The sequence below is a fragment of the Meriones unguiculatus genome, chromosome 19 (genome assembly GCF_030254825.1).
Source record: "Meriones unguiculatus strain TT.TT164.6M chromosome 19, Bangor_MerUng_6.1, whole genome shotgun sequence".
Classification (NCBI taxonomy): domain Eukaryota; kingdom Metazoa; phylum Chordata; class Mammalia; order Rodentia; family Muridae; genus Meriones; species Meriones unguiculatus.
Window position 1 is genome coordinate 46150617 of NC_083366.1, and position 24125 is coordinate 46174741.

General features: G+C 40.7%; 1 protein-coding gene across 9 annotated transcripts in view; it reads right to left on the bottom strand.

Annotated features, from left to right (window-relative positions):
* Window positions 1–24125, bottom strand: part of Cdkal1 (CDK5 regulatory subunit associated protein 1 like 1) — a 549424-nt gene that overhangs the window by 208317 nt on the left and 316982 nt on the right. For all 9 annotated transcript variants that reach the window (XM_060373105.1, XM_060373106.1, XM_060373110.1 and 6 more), the window contains one exon: window positions 23951–24117. In XM_060373105.1, coding sequence (XP_060229088.1) covers window positions 23951–24117 — 167 coding nt within the window. The remainder of the gene's footprint in view (window positions 1–23950; window positions 24118–24125) is intronic.

Consider the following 24125-nt stretch of genomic DNA (forward strand, 5'->3'; position numbering starts at 1 on the left):
AAATCAAATTGTATGTGTGTGCGTGTGTGTGTCTGTATGTTCACGCGCACATACACCAGGGCCAGAGCTTGTTGTGGGATGTTTACTTTGGCTTTCCATCTTGTTTTAGGAGATAAAATTTCTCAGTGAACCTAGAGCTCATCAGTTGGACAAGACTGGTTGGCTAGCAAACCTTGACCTCCATGCCATGGTGGACTGTACCCATGAACTACAAGTCAAAATAAAGCCTTCCTTTCTTAGCCAGCTTTTCCAGGTAGTTTGTAACAGCAATGACACAAGAAACTAAGAAGCTATAGTGCCAGTCTGGATTCTCAGAACGATGGCAACACAGCACTTGTTTGAAGATAATGCCCCAAGAAACCGCCAGTGCTTCCTGGTCCAGAGAACAGTACAAACTCCTCCATTCTAGTTTCTCCAGGCTAGGACTCAGTCTGTTTCACTGTCACCTCCCACTGCTGGTTCTGTCACATTGCCCATCCTCTTTTCCAGCACATAGCATCCCTTGCCCTAAAGCCTATTCAACACAAAAGTGAATCCACTGACAGTCCCAAAATATCCTGTAGAATAGTCACCTCTCAACAGACGTTACCTCAGCTTGGACTGTAACTGCCCACCTCAAGCTACACTGTCTATAAAATCCCACTCTTGTCAACAACTCTTCCTCCTGTAGTTCCTCACTCATATAAGGCACAGATCATTTCCATTCTTATTTCTGCCAGGCAATGACTACTCTCTATGGTATTTCACACTTAGCTGTCCCCTTGACAAACCCCTTGCTACCTCACACTGAATACTCGTGACAACTGAATTGCCATGATCATCACAAGCACAATGCTTCTAAGTCTGGACAACTCAGGTACCAACTTCAGTGTTTACAGTCATACAAGTTTTATTTTGAGTCTTTCCAGCACTATGTTTTAATAAATCTCAACTGCAGATAGTTCGTTCTAAAATTTCTGCAATCAAATACAAGTTTACCTTACTATTTTATAAGACAGCGCCCATGAATTACATCATTATTTGTAAATATGAAAGACTAATTACGAATATTGCCAGATTTCATGAGCTCACTTCACAGGACAGCCTAGTGAAGAGTGGTGGCTACACAGATACTGTGCTCCAGGCTTTTCTTAAGCTTCCTACCCAACATAAGATTCTCTAACTAAATAAAACTCCAACCACCTCAGACACAGTAGCCATTTCATTTTTTGTGCCTCTAAAACATTAAAGAATCAATAATTTAATCTGTTTATTTTCACCGAACACTGAAATATGCAGTATGAGGAATCCCCACCTCCATTTAAAGAGAACTTACCACATTTCATTGCTCAGCAACAAAATCTTGATCTCTGAGGAGAAACTGCATCCCCCAGTACAGCTAAGTTTTGTAGTGCATCCCTGCCTCCTGCTTCCACATGACCTGTCTGCAGACATTGTTACATACAGCCATACTATTCTCCAGGGATGGACTCTAAATATGGCCCATTATTCAGCTTAGGTGTCATACTACAATCCAGTTGTGAAGTGGAATAGTGCCAAAAGGAAGCTCCGCCCCTTACCCCATCAGAACCAGCTTGTAGTCCTTGTCCCTACACCGAGGCAGTCACGAATAATGTCAGGAAAAACTCCAGCTGCCTGTGAGGCTCTGTCAGAACAGCCTAAGAGCCACAGACTGGAGGAATCTAGCCAGTGAACTGTAGCAAGCTGCTATGGAAAACAGAGGCTTGGTGATGCTACACACGGCGTGTTCTTCAAGATTTCTATGAAAGGCAGCTAAGCAGGAGCTGCACCTGTGTCACTGTACAAACCAAAAGTGGCCAGCAAAGCTTTCAGTTTGTTTTGAAAAAACAAAAACAAAAACAAAAAACAAAACAAAACAAAACAAAACAAAAAACAAAAAAACAGCATTTTGGTACCTTAGTAATGTAAAATTTTTGGTTGACTTGTGACTTTGAGGCAGCTGATGAACAGAAATATAATTCATTAGATTATTAACTTACCAATTTGACTAAAAAGTAAAACATGTTCACTTTAAGTGATGTTTTAAAACCACAGAATGAGGAAAGACCCAAGACCCTAATAGGATGGCCCTCACATCACTTCTACTACCTGACAAAGAAATAAAGGTCAGACCTGATAATATAACTTGCCTACAGCTACACTGTGACAGAGTGCTGTAACAGAACTAGAAACAAGCCCTCAGTTTCACAACTGTGTCCCAGAAATACAATCTGTACCTTTAGACTGGAGATTAACCTTATTTGTTTCAAAGTATATTCTAATAGAATATATGGTTCGATTATTCAATCTATCATCAGAGCTGACATTAAAATGTTATGATCTAAATTTCATTATTTTAGGTATGTCTTATATTCACTACCCGCTGGGAAATATGTCCAACCCTAGCACTTCCCCTTTTGGAGGGAATTACTGTACTTGGTCATTTTGAAGGACCTACCAAAGAATGAGTCTTTGTGCAAGGTGACTCTCTTAAGAGGGTAGCACCCACATCTTGGATGCGTTCTGCCTTTTCCCTACCTATCTCTCCCCAAATGCCCAATATTCAAATGTTTCCTTAATAAGCTCAAATTTTAAGACGAAAAAGGTCTACCTAAAAAAAATAATGGCAGCTTTCTGTGCATGAATTACAAGGGTAAAACAACCAATCATGTCTACCTGATGACCCTGCAATTCCACTAAAAAAAAAAAAAAAAAAAAAAGGCTGTATATATCCTCTAAAAGACATTATAAAATGTTCATCAGAAGGATTATTCCTAGTAGACAAAAATCTAGAAGTTAATGTAATGTTGAATGAGAGAATGGATAAATAAACTGTGGGATATTTGTTACACAAAACTTCATGATAAACCAGAAACAAATTATCAATATGTATGTGAAGAACTCAAAAAACTTTGTGGGGAAAATAAAGCTAAATTCAAGAGAGTGCATACTATACAAGTCTACTTACATGGCATTCAAGAAACTGAATGGTATCCATGATGGAATTTCTTCATAAAGAACAACACTGCCTTTTGGAGGTGTTGATAGGAAATGGACGTGGGGGAAAATTACACAGGAAACATGATACGTCTTTTCATGATACAAATGTACGGCCAAGTGAACAACTGTAAAGACTGATGTACTGAACACTGGGGATTAATGTACTCACCATATTCATTACAGCACAGTGAAAGGGGGAGAAGGGCAAAAGAGGGGCAGCAAGGGGCTACACCACACATGAGCCCTGGATGTGACTCAAGGACTGTGGCTGATGAAGAAAAAGATGGACCTTTTGCTGTCGGAAGTTTCCCTTGCTTTGTACGACATACCCCCTTTTATAAATAATGTTTTACTTAGGAATAAATTTTATTAATATTTGATAGATGCTTAAGGATTTTATTTCTTTGAGTTATAGTACAGTTTTGTCTGTGGGTGGGTTTGGGCATCTGAGTACAAGTGCTACAGAAGCCAGAAGAGAGTATTAGATCACCTGGAGCTAGAGGGCATCAGCCATCTAAACTGTGTGCTGGGAACTGAACGCAGGTCTTCTGCAAGGACAGTGCATACTTTGTAGCTGCTTGCTAAGCCATGTCTCCAGTCCCTGGTAGATTTTTTTTTTTAAAGTATAAATGTTCTACAATTCAGATAATGGAGCGTTATTTAGCACACAGAGACACAGAAAAAGAGCTATCAAGGCAAGAAATGAGATTGGAACTATACATGATTACTACTTAAAAGAAGCCAGTGGAACAAGGCTGTTTACTATAATTTCAGCTATACAACACCGTGGAAAATGCAAAACCATGGCAAGAATAAACATACCAGTGGGGCCAGGATTAGGGAGAGAGAGTAAAGGTAATTAGGACATGGAAGCTTGTCTCATGATGCCATAGTGTAAATAAATACATTCCATTAGGCCACTGTCAAAACCCAGAGAATGTCTCGCATCTGGACAGTGAGCCCTACTCAAGCAACTGCTACACAGGATACCAAGTCCAAGAATCCCCACAGCCAGAGCAAGTTGGGAAGGGAATCAGATACACTTATTGGGTAATTTCTGATTGGGTTATAAACACTTTGAATGATTTTGATCTTAAGGCCCTTTAGATACATGGGAAGTACTTGTTTTACATACATTTATTATATTTTTCATAAACACACACACACAAACACACACACACACACACACACACACACACACACACACACACCACCCATCTCATAAAACATCAAGTCTGAAGGACTACCTCTATGCTGGTAAGAGTCACTTTCACTCTTTGCATACAAATTGCATCTTCTATGCCTTAAGGACTTAAAATGAGGGCCACGCACAGGAGAGGTTGCAGAACTCAATGAGGGTTGTGGAAAACTTGATAACAGTGAAAGTTCGCTGAATGTGCAACAACCAAAAATTGCTTCTAAGCCAAACATATCCTCATGGTGAAACCTTTTTGGCAGTGCCTGTCATGTGGCATTGTGTGACATCACTGAGGCCTTGGTACCAAATGCACAACACGAACCCTTTGCATTGCAAATTCTTTCACACCACACAAAACCCTAAACTCCCCAGCTCAGCTTCGACTATTGTATGTAATGAATTGCGGTGTTTCTACTGCTCTTATCTATAACAGTCTCCTGGTTTATAGAAATATAATAGTTTAATTACAGAAAACAAAGGCTTTTCATATTTTCTTGTCAGTCCATGGTATGTAAGCATCAGCAACATTAATTCCTTGTCAGAATGCATCACCTTTTCAAGGGAGGCCTGGGTACTGCATGCTCAGCGAGAAGAGAAACACTATGAAGGTGCGACAGTTGGGGGACTTGGGGTTGGAAATTCAGTCTGGGCAATTGTAGCACTGAATCCCCAAACTGTGGGAACCTTACCTGGAGATGATGGTGATGAGTCACCAGTAGGCAAACAGTAAGCACACAGCTCTGGTATGTGTCCTCCAATGCTAAACAAATGGCCTCATTTTGAGGCAGGTTGCACAGATAAGAGCTAATGTTGACATTATGCTAAAAAACAGATTACTGGTTTTGATCCATGATCCAAACACCTTACTTCCAAGGCACAATTGACTTTAAGCTACATAGTCCATTTCAAAGGCCAAAAAGGTGATAAATACTACCAAATTAATGTGTATTAGTTTCAGTCTGTCATCTGACTTCTTAGTTGTTAAAGTGAACCTAAAGGCCTGAAGGCAACAGAGCCAACCAACAGTACCCTGGAATCTTTGAAAGTGTGAGACGAAATGCACTTTTGGTCTTTCTAAGTCAGCTTATCCCAGTTACTCATTATAGTGACAGACAACAAAGAGTCTTTCCCAGTGGATTGTTTCCTAGTTAACGAAGCAGAGTTTAAGAACTTAGAGGAAAGCACTCCCACATATTGCAATTTCTTTAAAAATGTATCACAATCACTAGCTATGAAGAAGAGGCAAAATTTGGCTGGTGAACACTTAGTCTGCAATACTTAGCACTAGGCAAGATGGCGGCAGTGGGAAAAGAGGCCACACAAGCACCAGCACCATGGACCATTCCACCTGCTACCATATATAAAGCTCCCTGCAGCCTGCTCCCTGCCTCACAGGTTGGCTTCCTCTTTTCTGACAGGGTCATGACAGGGTCTGCCTCATGAGTCATGCCTTTCCTAATAAGGAAAATGTATAGAAACTGAAAATGCCTTATTTAAAAGATAACTTTATATAGAAAAAGAAAAAGTTCTATCATACTTATCTGCTCTTACATTTCTGTGGCACACACAAAGTATTACCTACTATTCTTTGTATACAGTGGAATACTGCTTAAAAGCCTCATTAATATATGTAAGCACCAAATCCCACACAAATGTGAAAATTCACACCAATCAGGTGCATACCCAGGACTGTCCTGAATACTGGCCCTGGCACTAGTCAATCACACATAGTCCAGTCTTCACAGCTTTACCTCGAGTTTTAAACCCCAGTGTGTGTGTGGGGGGGGGGCAAGTCCACAGAAAGATAGTGAAGCAGGACTCACTCACTAATAACCCGTAATTTGAAAATGCACCTGAAACTGACGGAATGAAGACAAGCATGGTCAGTTGGAATGGAAGAGGTAAAGGGGAATACAAACAGGCTGCTGAATTTTTTCTTCTTTTTTGGGGGTGGGGTGGGGTGGGCGTGGCTTACACTTTAGATAAAGATCTATCATTGTGCTGTCTTCCTTTTCTGAGACATAGTCTCACAGACCTCACTCTGTAGGTCAGGCTAGCCTGGAGCTCACTTCCAGCTTCAGCCTCCCGAGTCCTGGGATCATTGGCACGAGCCATTACATCGTTTGTTTACCCAACTTCCTTTTTAAAATTGTTTAAGAAATCTGAAGAACCCAGCAAAAGGAACCTAATAATAAATAGATAAACTTTTAATGATCAAGTTAAGAATGAGTAAAGAAAGGGCAGCCTAAGGAATTTCCAAAGGGCAAAGTAATTGCCAAAGGGTTGTGTGAGAGTCGCAATGGAACCAGCCATCAAAATGATCCAGTCTCCTACAGGGCCATCCGTGAGGAACAAGAAGTCTGTTAGTAGGTCCCTCGATCTTTAACAGAGATGTCATGGAGATGTTTTTCTATGAATTCTGCTGTTTATATTGTATTATCTGCAGCATAGAAAATACCTGCAAGGGAGGAGACAGGGTAAGAGTTACACAAAAGAAATGCCTAAGAAGAGGACCCAGGCCACAGGAGGGAGTTCCTGTGCACAAAGGACAGAACAGGAGCCCGGGGTTCTAGGCTTCCTTGACACAACCTTAGACAAAAGTGATGCACAGCTGTCATAGTGGCATGGAGACTATTAATCCACCACGCCCAATGATAAGATGATAGGACATTTCTCTGAAAAGACTTTTTGTCTTTATGTTCCAAGTTAGATCAAGTAGAATGAGTTTGAAGAGATTGCAGAAGGCTTAGAATAAGAGCTATGTCAGCATGATTCTTTAAACTGGTTTCTTTCTCTAGAAAAGTCAGATGTGAATGGACTGACCATAATTCAATTAACTTCCCAGAGGAGTGACAGACCTAATTCTGTTTCAAAGCTTCTACTTCTGTGAATAAGCCACACAATTAACAGTCAGTTGGAAGGACAGTAAAATAAACCCACCATAAAGATGTAAGAAATACATTGGGAATAGGAGTGAAACACACTAAAATCCACATTTATTCCAATGATGGTAAAATGATGCTTACTACTTCGGGAAAGCTTATTTCCACAGTATCAATGTTTTGCATTTGTAGAAAGCTTCTTCCTAAACTATCAATGCTTTCCACTCCTTACTACACACCATGGAGTTTATAGAAATTTATTTCTAATTAGTTATGTTTTCAATTTAGTAAAGAAATATCAACAGCAAGTGTCTGTCCAATGAGCAATCATCTAATTAACTGATGTGCAAAGAGGAAGAAGATGCCCTTAGAAAGGCATGTCAACCATCTAGCAAACTAAGATGCATGCAGGCCAACTGCAGCACCAACAACACAAAATGCAGAAATTATAGAACATGAGCATAGGAACAAAATATACAATAAGGTTTTAAATAAAAGTTATCACTTTAATGAGGGAAAACAAATAATTGTCAGGGGAAATATGTAATGAATGTAAGAGTATCACTTTTTTTGTGGTAACCAGGGCTCCAAGGGTGTAATGAAACAACTACTTTATCTGTAAATCTCTGTACTTTCTCTGGAGGAGACTCAATTAACAGTGATCTTTGCTGCCAGCCACTGACTAATGCCACAGATTCCTCCTCAAAAGCTTTTCTAGGACAGATGGCATCGTAAGTGATTGATGGTACCTTTGAGGTGGAACACAAAAATTAAGCAGGAAAACTGATTTAACCTCACACATGAATGGCCTAACAAACAGGCAAGCCATCTCCAGACAAAAACAATATTTAATGATGTCAGAAGGAAGGTGGCGGTAAAAATCTCTGCAAGTCCCCACTTCCATCCCACAATAAAGGCAGTGTCAAAAGGTTCCATAATCATGGTGTTAAGGACTCAGGAAATTCAGCGGAGGCTTTCAGCACCGGAATGCCATAAATGAACTATGGTAAGAACAGTATGCTGTATGTTTGTGACCTACACTATTCACATGCCCCTCCTTGGCTCCATGTACCCTTGAAAAGCAATGGCCTTCTATCAGGGTACACCAACAGCCTGTCAGCCACTGGAGCTCCTTCAAAGTCTCATTCCCATAAAACAGCCATTATTAGGCCTGTGTGCATGCAAGAGCTGGCTTGTCTAACGTGACCTGGCATTCACCCAGTGAGAAGAGCCTTTTGGCCAGGGGCGTTTGTCAAAAATAATCAGTTGCCAAGTATTTAGCATCATGGTTGCCTGAGGCTCTGAAGAACAGTTGGGGCAAACAAAAAGCCAACCAAGAGGCTTAAAAGAAAAAGTAGAGGATGTGGTATTCACAGTGGACTTGAGAAAGCACACACATACTCCTGCAGCTCTAGAAGGCCACAGCCACAATCAGGCATAGGACATGTGTATGTGTGTGTGTGTCGGTGTTTCTCTATCTCAGTGTTTCTGTCCATTCATTCATTAATTCATTAATTCATTCAGGTTATGCACATCTTCAGTAAAGACTTGAAGAGGCCCCGGGGAGGGCAGTAGAGACTGATGCACCAACCAAGGACTATGCATAGAAAGGACCTAGGACCCCTCCTCAGATGTAGCCCATAGGCAGCTTAGTATTCATGTGGGTCCCTTACTAAGGGACTGTCTCTGACATGGATTCTGTTGCCTGCTCTTCGATCACTTCTCCATGGCAGAGATGCCTTGCCAGGCCACAGAGGAAGAGGATGTAGGCAGTCCTGATTAGAATTGATAGACTGGGATCAGTTGGTAGGAGAGGGAGTTCCCCCTTTCTGAGGACTAGATGAGACAGATAGGAGAGAAGAGGGAGGAAGGGTGGGGCTGGGAGGAGATGGGGGGGGAGGCTATGATAGAGATGTAAAGTGAATAAAACCTACTCAGACCTCGGACACCACCACTGATAGTTCTAGAACTGATGCAAAATGTTCCAACGAGGGGGTTAAGGCTTCTCATAATATTTCCTATAAGCCCACACCTGTTTGTTTATATCCCCCATTTTTTATTCATTATTAGCCACATAGAGCCAAGTAATTGTGGTGATGATACTTGCTTTTTTGCCCAATGCAGGAATGCTAGTGAATTTAGGTATGCCCTGGTTACTCGCATGCCTCGATGGGTGCCTGTGCCCGTTGATGCCCCTCACGCTATGACTCTCTTCAGACAGAAAAGGGATCTTGGAACTACAGCCGCCATTGTTACTGCCATCTCATTAGCGGCTGTTGGAGCTACCACTGTGGCATTAGCCATGAGTCATACTGTGCAGACTACTCAGACCCTGAAAAATCTTTTAGCCAATGTAGCTCATGCCTTAGATGTACAAAAAGGAATTAATGCTCAACTAAAAGGAGGCTTGATGGTGTTCAATCAGAGGATTGACCTCGTGCAGGAGCAAATTGATACCCTATGGCAAATCGCGCAACCTGGCTATCAATGAAAGTATGCTGGACTTTGTGTCACTAGCATACAATATGAGAATTTTTCCTGTGCTGCAAATCTGTCTAAACAATTGTCTAGCTATATTTTAGGTAATTGGACTGGAGAATTCGATACTACGATGGAGCAGCTGAGAGTGGCCATTATCACAGTAAATTCTACCAGAGTGGACGCAGGACTAGCCACAGGATTATCATCATGGATTGCTGCAGCCATGAGTCATCTGAAGGAATGGGCGGGCATGGGAGCGTTAGCACGTCTTCTGGTGTTGGTCTCCTTGGTTTGCCTGTGGTGTATATGCAAGATTAGAGTCTCACAACAGCGTAATGCAGCCATGATCATTCAGGCCTTTACAGCCATTGAAGCAGGACAGTCTCCCCAAGCATGGTTGGATACCATAAAAAGCTAAGATGTTATGCTCAGGATGCGAGGCTAAGCACTGCACTCAGGGTCAGCTGCTTTCGACCCAGAGAAGAGCATGTCTGATTGCATGTGGGTTGATGCCCCAGGTCCCGCCTCTGAGAAAAAGGTATTGGACGGGTCTGATGCTCTTTGGGTGGATGACACCTAAATGAACATCGGTACAAAGTCCCAATTTATTTCTAATATCAGAGATCAGACCTCTACTCTTGCCTGATGCGTCTAAAGCAAAAAGGGGGAACTGTAGAGAGCTGCGTAATGCCGCGCCTTAAAGATGGAGCTGGTTTCTGCCTTCCACCTTCCCGATGGTGAGTGCTCTCTGTCACAAACAACTCCACATTTGGCTAAGGCTGAGGATCAGGCTTGCTTCCATGTATGTGGACCTATCTGCCTTGCCCACGTGGCATGCTGGGGTTGGCTACCCAGAGGCTATTTAAGCTGTGGGCTGGCTTTCCCCAGGGTCCGATGATTGTTCAAGGTTCCTGAATAAACTGCATTGAAAAAAAAATTTAATTAAAATAAAGACTTGAAGAGGTGCTAAGTTCTGACCTTCTTCTAAATCTGAGACATTCTATAAACAAGAATTGAGGCAAAAGTACAATTAAATGGCCTCTCTGACCAAGCAATGGCAGCATGGAGTAATGCTCATATAAGACCCTATGCAAAAGCTAAGACATTTATGTTTTCCATGCATGTAAAAACATTATTTTTTTTAACTATTAGTTGATCATTAATCAAAACAGGTGGAGACATCACATAAGATCTGGAGTACAGAAATTACAAAATTAATTCTGTGAAGGCATCAATAAATAACAACAGCAGTACAAGCCCTGAAGAGGATAAGCACCTGCTTTCCAGAACTAACTCCTCATGCTGTTCCTACTGTCCAGTGTTCATAAACAGCAATGAAAATCTGTGTAAATTTGGCTTATATACAGGACAAAGGTACTAAATAGAAATAGAAAGAGACTGAGAAAGGCCAGAAATTAAACTGAATACAAAGACTCTCAATCAGCATTTAAAATACAAAGAAATAAAAACACTGCTACAACACTAAATTAAAGCAGGAGAATAATGTCTCACTAAATAAACCATACCAAAACACAAAAATAACCACAGACAGACTCACATACACACTTACGTTGTGAAATGTTTATGAGCTAAAATTTAAAAAAATTTTAACATCAACTTTCAGGAGTTGTGAAGAGGTAGCAGAGTTGATAAGTTCAACAATAGATTACTTGAGGTCCAATGGACACAAAGAAGAAAAATATAAAGAAAAATGAACATGTGGAATTTCCATAAAGCCACGTCATTGGCCACGAAGGACACTGGACCACATAATAGAAGTGTTTCAGAAGATGAGAAAGGAGAAAGAACACCCAAAAAACTGATGCCGACACCTTCTTATTTAAAGACAGCATCACACAATCCCTGCACTTCTAAGCAGGATTTGGACCTCCATACTTCATAAGCAAAGCACGGAAGGTCAAAGGCAGAGAAAATACTGAGAGAGTTGATAGAATCATCTTAGCACGCACAAGGGGCTCTCAGTAAGAGTAATGGTTGTTGTTGTTTTTTTAATGTCAAAAGAAAGTAGAAGCTGGAAGTCACTGGGAGAAAACAAACAAACAAACAAACAAACAATGAACCAAAGCCTCTATGTCCTGAGAAGCGATTGCTGAGATGTGACTAAAGGATACACTCTGGAATAGACAGAGACTGACAGACTTGCAGACACACCGGCCTACCTAGTAATACAAATGCGAGACCTTTATGTTGACAGGAAGGGGCACTGGGAAAAGCCTCCAATCCACATGAAGAGCTAAAAAGCAGTGATAAAGACCACTCTGCAGTGATGAAGACGGTATAAATGTGCAAGCAATCAGGAGAGTACAGCATTCAGGGTGGCAGCACAAAGCATGAGGGAGGAAAAGGCTTTGCCAGTGTGTTATATAGGCTATTATAGGCAAGCTGACTTAAAACCAAGGTAGACCGGTGCAAACTAAGAGCTGGGACCTGGAAAAATGAGTGCTTGTGTCGGTCAGCATAGCTCTCTTCAAGAAGAGCTGGAGAGGACAGGGTCTCCACAAGGAGAGCAACAGAACAAGAAAATTTGAACACAGGGAACTTCCCAGAGACTCATACTCCAACCAAGGACTATTCATAGAGATAATCCAGAACCCCTGCACAGATGTAGCCCAGGGCAGTTCAGAGTCCAATTGGGTTACATAGTAATGTGAAGAGCGACTGCCTCTGACATAATCTGATTGGCCTGCTCTTTGATCACCTCCCCCTGGGGGGGAGCAGCCTTACCAGGCCACAGTAGAGGACAATGCAGCCACTTTTGATGTGAACTGATAGACTAAGATCAGAAAGGAGAGGAGAACCTCCCCTATCAGTGGACTTGGGGAGTGGCATGCATGCAGAGGGAGGAGGGAGGGTGGGATCGGGAGGGGAGGAGGGAGGGGCTTATGGGGGGGTGCAGAATGAATAAAGTGTAATTGATGAAAAATTTAAAAAAAAATAAAATAAAATAAAATAAATAAATTAAAAAAAAGAAGTGGTGTAGATGTAATCAAGTGAAAATGGAGTAACACTGAATTAGAAGAGGGCATTGTGTAACAGAGAGAGAGAGAAAAGAAAAAAAAAAACCACGTATGCCTTAGTCCAGACTAGCATGACCTATGCCAAGGCCTACAGCAGCAAACAGAAATCAAGATGGAGCCGACTCTCCTGCAGGCCTTCATAGGAACTAATCCTGTTAGCAATTTCAGTTAGATGTTCAGCCTCTAGAATTGAAAGAATTCTTTTCTTCTTCTTTTCTCTCCTCCTCCTCTTCCTTCTCCTCCTCCTCTTCTTCTCTTTTTCTTGATTGTTTTATTTTGTTTTCCTTTGAGACAGGATCTCACACGGCCCAGGATGACCTAGAAATCCAAATTGCTAAGCGGGGGCAGGAGAGATGGCTCAGTGGTTAAGAGTGCTGTCATTTTCTTGTAGAGGATCCTAGTTCCTTTCCCAAGGCCCGTATCAGGTGGCTCGAAATCACCTATAACTCCATCTCCAAAGGATCCAAACTGCTGTAGTTGAGGATAGCTGTGAACTTCTTATCCTCCTGCCCCCACCTCCTGAGTGATTATGGGGAATATGGGCATGCAGTGCTGAGGCTCTAACCCAAGGCCTTTTCTACCAGTTGAAGGACACCTCCAACCTACTTTCTGTTATCAGCAACCTCACTACAGCAGTTAAATATAAAGGTGCTGAGGGAGAAGGTGAAAAACATAAAATTAGTAAGAGTAAAATACAGTAGCTAAATCAACTCAAAGTATAAAATCTAACATTTAAGCTGACTAGAACATAGGCAGAGATTCAATATGACACTGTAGGAAAATCATAGGTATAAAGCTTGTTGTTGTCATATATATATATTTTAACATGTAAACTATGAAGATTTCCTTTCTTTTCCTTTAGAGACAAAAATGCCTTTATATGGACCCAACTGACCTTAATCTAACGGCAATCCTCCCTCCCCCTGCGGACTTCAGTGAATGGTAACACTTTCAGCAAGATTACTTTTGTTGTGAACTATTAGAGCCACATTCATCCAAAACATTTTCCCTTTACAGGTAACAAACTTCTCAGTGATTTTAAGACTACAATAATAGATGCTGCAAAAATAATCAGAGCTGGGCACAGTGGTGGATGCCTGATAATCCCAGCACTCAGGGAAGCAGAGGCAGGCAGAGCTCTGTGAGTTCCGGGCCAGCCTGGTCTACAGGGCAGCCAAGGCTACACAGAGAGAAACTCTGTCTCAAGAACAAACAAACAAACAAATCACACTCTCTTTTGTGAAGGTCAGTTTTACATCAACTTGATACAAGCTAGAGTCTCTGGGGAAGAGGGGTTGTCACTAGAGAAGACAAGAAAGCCTTAGCATGTTTTCTCAATTAGTGATTGATGTGGGAAGACCAAGTCCACTGTGGCTGGTGTCCTTCCCTTGGCAGACAGTCCTGGGCATCAAGATAATAGTCTGAGCAACTCAAGGGGAACAGGACAATAAGCAGTGCTCCTGCTCCGTCTGGTTTCAGTTCCTGCATCCCAGCTTCCTGCCCTGAGCTCTTGTCCTGATAGCCCTCAATGAAGGCCTGTGTGAAAGAGGGACATGTGACTGAAGTAAACCCTTTCCTTTCCAATGTGTTTAATCCCAGCAATAGAAACCAAACTAGAACACCTCACAAATTAGCCAACAATTTGCAAACTTTCCACATTGTTCTAAACAGATTGATTTTTATTGGGCCCATATTCTACATCCTCCTATACTAAAAATCACTGATTGTTCCTGTAGACCTTTTTTATCTGTTATCAGCTATTTTACTTCTGCTATGACACATGCAAATGATGGATTCTCAGCAATAAAAATAACTCTAATGTTTCAAATTTAGGAAACAGTTGTTATTTATTGTTAAGTGACATTTAAAAATCTTTGGATCAAAACTGCAAACGCTCAACATTTTCACATGTATTGTTTCTGCAGCAGAAAAAGCAAGATGGTGGGGTGAGGGGAAAGGCAGTATCTCTGTATGCTCACCCATGCACAAGTATGTGGATGTATGTGTGTATACATATACGTATCAGACATGAAATATGAATAAGTAATTCTGTGGATGACAGACAGACACAGCAGACTACAGAAATGAAGGTCATTTTGACAGACAGGCATAGTGTTCCTTAACAATTCTATGAACCTTATGTTCATCACCAGACTTTCTGTTCTACACCATGATATACCTGAGAATTCTATTACCCGCCTGATATAAAATGTGAAACTTTCATCTTATTAAGTGGTGAATTAGTTAGTGCCTAAGGTGGCCTTTAGGAGGCTACCAGAGCAAAGACATCCATATAGAAAGAGCCATGAAATCCAGAGAGAAATTGTTGAAGAACATTGACCTGTCTGTGTGTTAGCGTTTCTGTGAGCTTGTGAACTTGGAAGTTGATGGTCACTTTTCTTAATGGCCTGAGCCTAACTAACATCCCTAATGAATAAGGAAGCTAGAATACCTGTGTGGTGCACCCTGCCCTTTGAACTATAATAACTTTAACAGGTAACTTGAAGACTTTCTTAGCTACTCTGAAGAAATAATGTATTTGGCAAGCTGGAAAAATTTTCTAATAATGAAAAATTTTTAAAAAATGAGGTCATATCCATATCTTAGACAAACCAGAATATTAAAATGAATAGGAAAAGGTACACACTGTAAAAGAACAATGTAAATTCCAAGGTTTCTCAAATATCCTACAATGAAAGAAAACTACTAAACTGTCTATATTTAAGAGGACTAGTGTGCATGTGCGTGTGTTTGTGTGTGGGGGGCGTGTTTTACAAATGCAAGAGGGTTATGGCTCAAGGTATTAGTCTATGACCTCAGTTTTTCACATAAGCATTATTAAGGACTGGCTAAGGCTTTCCACTTTACTCTTATGTTCTTCCTTTTTTCTCAGAAAACAACCATCTCATCTGTAATGAACATGCACACATCACTATACATCATGACCTATATTCAGTCAGTCAGGCAAGAGATCAAGAGCTATGTAATTGGGAAGATAGCTCAAAAGTTGATATCACAACATGGATGAAGGCACCTTAGGGTAACCAAAAATGGTTTGCCCACACTTGGTCTAGACTCGGAATTTAGAAATTGGAACTGAGGTTCGCAGTGAAGCCTGCAGGACAGTGATTTCTCTATAAAGGATGAAGAGCATTAAAAAAAATTTTTTTAGGCAAGGCCTTTTCCCACTGTTCTCCCCAGAAAGATATAGCCAAAATTGTTTCCACTCTTAAAAGATTCATCCACAAAATGGTACACTCTCCCGTTAAAGCATATCCAGATGATAAATATAAAATAATATTTATAAAACAAAAGGGTATTAATAAAGGAAATGGATTATTAAAAAAAAAACCCTAGACAACAGAGTAATCTGCCCTGAAGTCAAGTCTGTCTGCTCATTCCAGCATCCTTCAGTCTCGTGCTATTTAGAGCTCTATCACAGAGATCTGTTGCTAGAATCTGGAGCTCAACGAGCGATAGATGACTGAAAATTTCTTGTTGAGTTGAAAACTGCTTCAGCATCCCAGGTTGGTTAGGCGTTAGAGGCTGAGCCAGGTACAAGTCAGCATTGTAAGAACAATGAGGCCAAGATGTAAGCATAGTGAAGACGCCAATGGTTCGGTGGAAGGCTTGACTGAGGCTGCTGAATTGGACAAACCATATTCAAGAGGAATCTAAAGGGCAGAAAATTGGATGAAGCCTACTTTCCTGTTAATGTGGAACAGCACTTTAATCTCATTTTGTTAATCAGAATTAGTCAAACCACCAGCAAGCCAGGCCTGTCCTCTCTCCCACCCATATCTTCCCCTACTGGAAGCCCTGAGATTTAGGTTTCTAATAGAAGCTGATAAATTTGCTGTACTACTTTGGTTAGTGTACAAAAATTCTGGGTTTTATTATGATATTTTCTTTTAAAATAAAGATTTATTGTTATTTTATGTGTATAAATATTTTGCCTATAAGTATGTATAAGTACCATGTTCATGCCTAGTGTCCGAAGAATCCAGAAGAGATCTCTTGGAACTGAAGTTATAGATGACTCTGAGCTACCACATGGGTGCTGGGTGTAAACCCCATTATGGCACTTTCATAAATGTATTTCATTATAGGTTGTCATACTATCTTCCCCAATGATTCTTCTTTGTATCTTGATGATCCCTTTCTTCCATCTCAAACAGTCCCTTCCAGTACATACACACAAATACACATAGTGGCCTGTCCACGCATGCGCGCGCGCGCGCGCACACCCACCCACCCACACACACACACACACACACACTACTAGTTTGCTTTCTATTGCTGTGATAAACATCATATTCAAAAGCAGCTTGTAGAAAAAACGGTTCATTTCATCTTACAGCTTATAATCTGTCAGGGCAAGTCTGGGCATGAACTTAAGGAAACTGGAGGCAGGAACTAAAACTGAGACCACAAGCTCTAAACCCCATAGCTTGCTTAGCCCACTTTCTTATATACTCCAGAATCACCTACCAAGAGGTAGCACAGTCTACAGTGTCAATCATTAATCAAGAAATGCCCCCACAGATCTGCCCTAAAGGCTAATGGTGAAGACATTTTCTCAATTAAGATTACCTTTTCTCAAATGACTCTTTTATCAAGTTGAAAAAAAAAATAACAAGGACAGACACACACACACTCACATACACATATTCACACATGTATATGTATATATGTACATGTGTATGTATATATGGATATGAACTTTCCTGATTTTTTTCTCTCTCCTCTTCCTCACAGTTTTCAGATGGGTACAAACCATTATCCCCACACCTTCAGAGACTATATTAATCTCCTGATGTTTATTTGCAAATGCTGGAGGTAAGAATGACATAGTACTGTTGAGTACCAACAGCAAGAGACAAGATTCCAGCAGGCAGGTGGAATCACACATTTATGTTGATAGCAGAAATAAAAATTCTTTCTTTCTTTCTTTCTTTCTTTCTTTCTTTCTTTCTTTCTTTCTTTCTTTCTTTCTTCTCTCAAAATCATTCAACACACAGTTTTATTTGTCAAAACCCAGGAAATATTAGCATATAATGGTACAGAATCAATTTACATATTTTTCTACTGTTCTGGAAAATATCAATACTGGGGCAAGGGAGAGATGTTGTAAAAATCCCATTTGAACTGCTCACTCTGGAAATCCTGAACTGCTCTGATAAAATGCGAGCACAACAGGTACTGAGTCTGCCATTATATTGACATTATGAGGCATTTTAAACAGTCTGCCAAGCCAAACATATTATTAATGTTCATAAATTACCATGCACCCAAAGTCCTTGACAGACATCCATTGTTGTTCATCAGACACGTGCATTCTGGTAAGTGCACAATTAGGTTAAAGGATAAGGTCACAGCTAAAAACAAGCATGCTAATATCAAGAGTAGCAGGAGGCTGACTGCTGTAGTAACTAAAATATTCCAAACAAAAGCATGGGGAGCACTGAAAGTATTCCTGTTTGCATTAACCTTGTGGTTCCATGTGTCTTACTGAGCACAAATCTTTACCAGCGTTACCCAATGCAAATCAAGAAACAGAATGTAGTTTAACATTAATGTGAACATAGTAACAGTTTCCAACAAAACTATATAAAATTTAAAATGTACAGTTTACTTCATTCATAACTTGAATGTAGGAACAGCTTGTAATAAAAAATCCAGTGTAGGTGAGCCCACCCGCCCCCTCTAAGGAAGCTGTAAAGGATCATTAAATTTCTGTCCTGATTTTGGAACATAGAGGACTCTTAAGAAAAGGCAACTGTTACTTTAAATTAATCATAATACAGGAATAACATGGCTGCTTGGGGAGCCACAGAAGACTTGGGTGAACATGTGAAAAACTAATGAAGTCCTGAGAAACTGTGTGTTTCCAACATGAGAATGACTATTTCAAGAACCAATGCCTCAGACCTATGAAAACTGTAAAGCCTTTTCTCTACCCCCAACCCTGGTGTAAAGCTCAGGGGGATTCCGAATCCTTCCTCTGGTCTAAGTACAAATGCTGACAGTGTGTGTAAAATTGAGTGCTTACAAACAACTGACCAGTGTGCATAAAAACTGCAATTTCCTTCTCCCAAATGTTGACAGCTTGTGGCTCCTGGCCTGAACAGACCCCTACAAAGGCTTAACTCTTCCCTCTGTGCTGTCCATAACAGGCATACTGAGGTTCTGGGTTGTGATATAGTTGCTGCAGCTCCATCAGAAATGGCCCATATGACCTGAGCTTTTCTTTACTTGTATCTGTCCTTTCTTCTCTCCCTTGTCACCACTACCACCCCAGTTAGTTTTCTAGTACAAAGCCATGCTCGACACAGTATAGCTTAAATAAATAAAAGCCCATACAATTCAGCAGCTTTAATAACTTTTTCCCAATACCTAGCCCACAAAATTATAGCCAAGACAAATTATGTGATTTTTCACTTCTCCTCAACTATATACTAACCACTTTTCTAATGACAATTATACATAAAAATAAAGTTAAGAAGAAGAAAGAGAAGGATGTTAAGGGTTTTGACAACCTACAGTTTCAAGAGCCAGGCAAGACCCTCATGTTCTATAGTATACAACTGAAGACATTATCAATATATAACTGAAGACAATATCACTATGACAGGAGCCAGGCCACACTGTGTTATATAATGAGCTCGGTGACAGCCTAAACTACAAAGAGCCTGTCTCAAAAAAATATCAAAAGATACTATCATTGGGTATTTTCATTTCATAAGGCAAAAAACAAGGCATCTCTTAAGTTTCCCCAAGAATATCTAGAGTATCTTTGCAGAAGTGTAACTCATGAGAGAATGAAAGAGACAGACAGAGACAGAGACAGAGACAGAGACTTGTCAATCAATCCCAACCTCTTCCCCAGTCAGAATCTTAGGTAGGACAGATACTACTCTCTAGTATCTAATGCATGTAGCTGAGGACCAGCTTGAAACTTAGAACTGCTTCAGCTTTCAGTGTACATTAAGTGTGTATCAAAGGTGCTGAAATGCAGAGACAGACAGGAAGACATCTCCAGAAGGTGACAACGGCTGTGGTGGGAAGACACGGAACTAAGTCATTAAGGTTTAACCAGCAGGTGTGAGGCCCATATATGCTGTGAGTCAGAACTCAAGTGGTGAGGGATGGAGAGCATTTCAGTGTGAAAGAAGATTAGAAAGAAGCTTACGAGTGATCTAGTGGTGTGGTTTAGCCAGTGATGTGACTGTCTTCATATTGGGCCGTCTGGACAACGGCATGCAGGCAGTAGCATCTGAACAGCTAACTACTCTACAAAGGAAAAAGATGCTATGAGGAAAGCACTCTTTATATGTAAGCAACACACACTAAGAAAACTATGCTGATTCATTGTTACTCAGTCTTAGACAAAGCTGCACACAATTTCTAGTGCCATCTTGGCAGTTCACTCCATGACTGCCACTAACCTCACAGCATCTTCCTGGGCTCATGTGTGTAATACCTGCCTATTAGGAAAAAGGTTAAACAAAGCAATGTCCTTACAAAAGTGACCAAATGTGCAAGCTTCTTTACTATTTTTAAGGTCAGCATTCCTGGAAGAACAGTATGCTGGGTTTATTTCATGAGCAGTGTCAAACATTTCCATTTGCTGCTCATGGGAGTGGGAGTAGGGTGGGGAGGGGCATCTTTTTCAGCACATCTGGCAACAAATATATGTTTGGAACACATTACCAACTACGTTCTTACATGAGAAGAAAAGAAATCTCAGAAGTATGAGTTTTTCTTTTAAATATACACACAGGACATATAGCTGGGATTATAAGGGTACTAAAGCAACAAATGAATGGAGATAGAATTAAAAAGGATCTTTAATGACATAACAAAGAGCTTATTGCTAACCTGTGGTCATAGAGAGACACCAGCAAATATAGAGGAGGAAAAATGCTTTTAGTTCTTTGTTGTAACTGCGGTTTCTATTATCATATGTAAATATAACAGTATCACATACATTCATAATTACATTTCTTCAATTCTACCAATAGTTTTTAAATCACAATTTTAAAGGCAATACATTCAAAACAGTGCTTAGATGTTCCAAAAAGACAGCTGACCTGTCTGCCTGCAAATAGTGAAGTTTGGTTCCCCTTAGTCTATATTTATTCAGTATCTGCTACAGAAAGTGTCCAACAGATTGCCAGACTCTTGAGGAAGCCATCTCTTTCCACAGAGAACTAATGAAGGCACAGCCTTAACTGATCTGTTTTCTACATCCTATCTCAAACAGTAGAATTTTGGGCTACCCTTATGTAACTTCCCCTTCACCTGCTATGGGTGTGGATGGACACGTACAGAGCATGTGTTCTCAGAAAAGGAACTTTTAAAATCCAGCAAGTCACATGGATGTGAACGGAATTCTCTTGGGTGAGACTCCTCAATTAAAGTCTGTGGTGTGAAGCATCTTTCAGGATCACAAGAAAGCCTTGTGGTACCAACAATGTCATCAGGCTGGCTTCTCTTTTGGGATACTAAGGCTCAAAGCTGTTATTTCAATAGTAGGCTAGTATCCCAACAGTGTCAACCCTGCACCCCCTTCCCTTTGCTGCTGTTCTTCTGTGTTTGTCTGTTTGTCTGTTTTGTGGAGCCCTAGCTGTCCTGGAACTTGATCTGTAGCCCAAGCTAGCTTCAAACTGACAGAGATCTTGGCCTCTGCCTCCTAAGTGCTGATGTTAAAGGCGTGTGTTGCCACTGCCCGGCCTGCTACTGCTTTTTAGTTCCACCTTATTGGCCTCTTTGGCGCCTTACCCCTTTCTTTCTTCTTGGTGACTTCTTGGCATCTTACATAGGTCCATTCCTTTCTGTTGAGTGATATACGCCTAGCAAGGGGACAGTGAAGAAGGGAGATGCACTACTGGCAAAGCGGCTGAATATCCTGAGCTGATCTCCTTTCTGAAATCCCTTTGAACGCTGGAACCCAGGGTATCTTTTGTGTCATTCAGGGTATACTTGCCAATCACATCCTGGATCTGCACCACAGGAGGAAGACCATCAAGGTATGAAGGTCTTGTGAAAATGCTAAGATCTCTTAGCATTGAAAGTAAGAGCATTACTTTGAAATGGCCTGGACTTTTAAGTTTCATGCTGGCCTTTATTCTTTCTATTGTTCTGGATGCCCTATTCCTGGGGAGGGAGGTAGATTCACCTACATCACTGCTTTAATTCATGAAACCATGACTTTCTGTGGGGCAGGCTCTTATCTTTGAAACTCATGTATCTCATCATCCTTCATTGCCTCTATTGGTCACAGTCTCATGACTTCAAAGTTTGTTGTTTTACTGTGGGCTCCACAGTTTCTTTTATGAAGGCTCTTCCTTTATTCAATCTTTTATACTCATTTACTGAAGACTCTTGACTAAGACAGTGACAGTGAATGAGGAAACAGAAGCCTATTTTAAAGCAAAGACTAACACAGTACAATGCCATGACAATTAGAATTTTTTACCATGTTGAGCTGAGGATGAGGCCACATACCCAGCATTGCTGGCACCTCACTATCATCACAAAAATTTAAAACAACAACAAAAGAACCAGGACTTCTAGAATGCATGAACTAAGCATTTGGTGTTTCTCAGACACAGTAAAGTCACACTGAACAACATCTGTGGTTCTTAAAAGGTCTTCTAGAACACGTTTGGGAGGCCAACAAATCAACCACTGCTTTGAATAGACCGCACCAGCACATGCTATGAAAACAGTATCTGTGGCTACAATATTGCCACCAATTAATATGCTGGATTGATTCCAAGAAGAACTTGCTTACCACCTTTGAACAACTTTATTCTTTTCATTATGTTTACTCTCTACCTGAACTATGTCAGAACTACTTTCGAATCTCAATCGACTTCTCTTTCCAAACTAAAGGAAACTGGCATGTTATCATCAGCTGTCTATCAGTGAGGCCCAACCCCCTTTCTACCAAAGACACAACTAGCACATTGTCGGGCCTCTGCCATGTGTGCCTCACACTTACTGCAAACACAGAGAGACTGCCATAGATCCATTTTAACTGAAAGCACTTGCTTTCGCAAGTGCTAAGTCAAAGTGTTAAGTAGAAGTTGACATGCTTGTGACTCATTTTAAAATAGCAAATTATAATCAGCTGACACTGTATGAAGCCTGAAAGTCATTCTATAAATCACATGTCTATAGAAAGACTGAGTTGGGAAAATGCAGAGAACAAACTGAAACGTGTCTCCATCATATATTACAATTACCAGTTTGTCATCAACCATTTGAAGGATTTCGAAAGTATTCTGCTGATATTAAGGTTTCTCTTTAACAAAACTCTCAACTAGCCTGTTGAAATAAATTTTAAAAGATTTATTGGGTAAGTGTCTGCTCTGTGTGTGGTGAGGAGGACAGAGGATAGAAGAGGGCATCCTGGTATACACTGCAACTGAAATTATAGGCAGTTATAAGCCACACAGTGTGTGTGGTATACTCCGACTCTGGAAGAGCAGTAAGTGTTCTTAAATTTCTGAGCCATCTATTTAGCTGACCCTACCCTCACCCAAGTAACATTTTCAATGTTCAAATAACTATTGGCATTTGGGTACTAAAATTTAGCAACTATGCTTGCTTTTTGCTTTTTGAAACATAACTTTTCTGTACAAAAGTAGTGCAAGGAACACCCTTGATGAAAACCAAGACTTGTTTCCTTACTGTACATATGACTAGCAGCATCTGGGCTTGAATCCCAGACTCTAGAGCTATAGTAATATTTCTCTAATAATAATCATGGCTCCTAGAATGTTCTTTTTCATTGGAACAATTGCTCCTTTGTCCACATTCTTTGCTTGGCTTTATGTGATATCTGTCATCAGATAGCACAGTTCCTTGGACACGTGCCTATTTTTTTTCTAGTTTGACATTTGGCTACCTAAACTAAAGGTCAAACTGTAATGTACAGAAGTCTCTAAACCACTCTCCTCTTTTGCTTCCAGATGCATTCCCAAGTTTCAAGTCCTTTGTTCTTTTGATTATACTTGCTCCCTATCTCCAAAAAAAGGAAAAAATTCAAAAGTCACCTCATACGTAAGACACAACATTTTCACAGAGACAGTTAGAGCACTCTGGTTAAACACTGACTGTATATACATAGTGAAACTAATTAATTACTCAATCAAATATTGAGGAAGTAAAAGTCAATGGGATAGAATTAAAGAAAGGTGCTTTGCAAGCCTCATTCTCTCTTGGGAATGTGAGAGCATAGACACATGTGACAATGGTTCAAAATGAACCTCGTCCGGTGATTCTGGGGCTACCATGTGGTCTGTCCTGGTGCCATCTGTGTCAGCATGATCGTTCCTTACCTCCAGATGCTCTAAAATGTATGGTGGATTCGTCATGCCCAGCCTCAGCATGGCTCCCTCTGGAATCACTTCCACCAACTTCCACAGGAGTGTGGGGAGATCAGTGCCAATGTCTCTGCCATAGGCCCCAGTGTCTTCGCTGGTCAACCATATCTCACAAACACCCTCTGTGAAT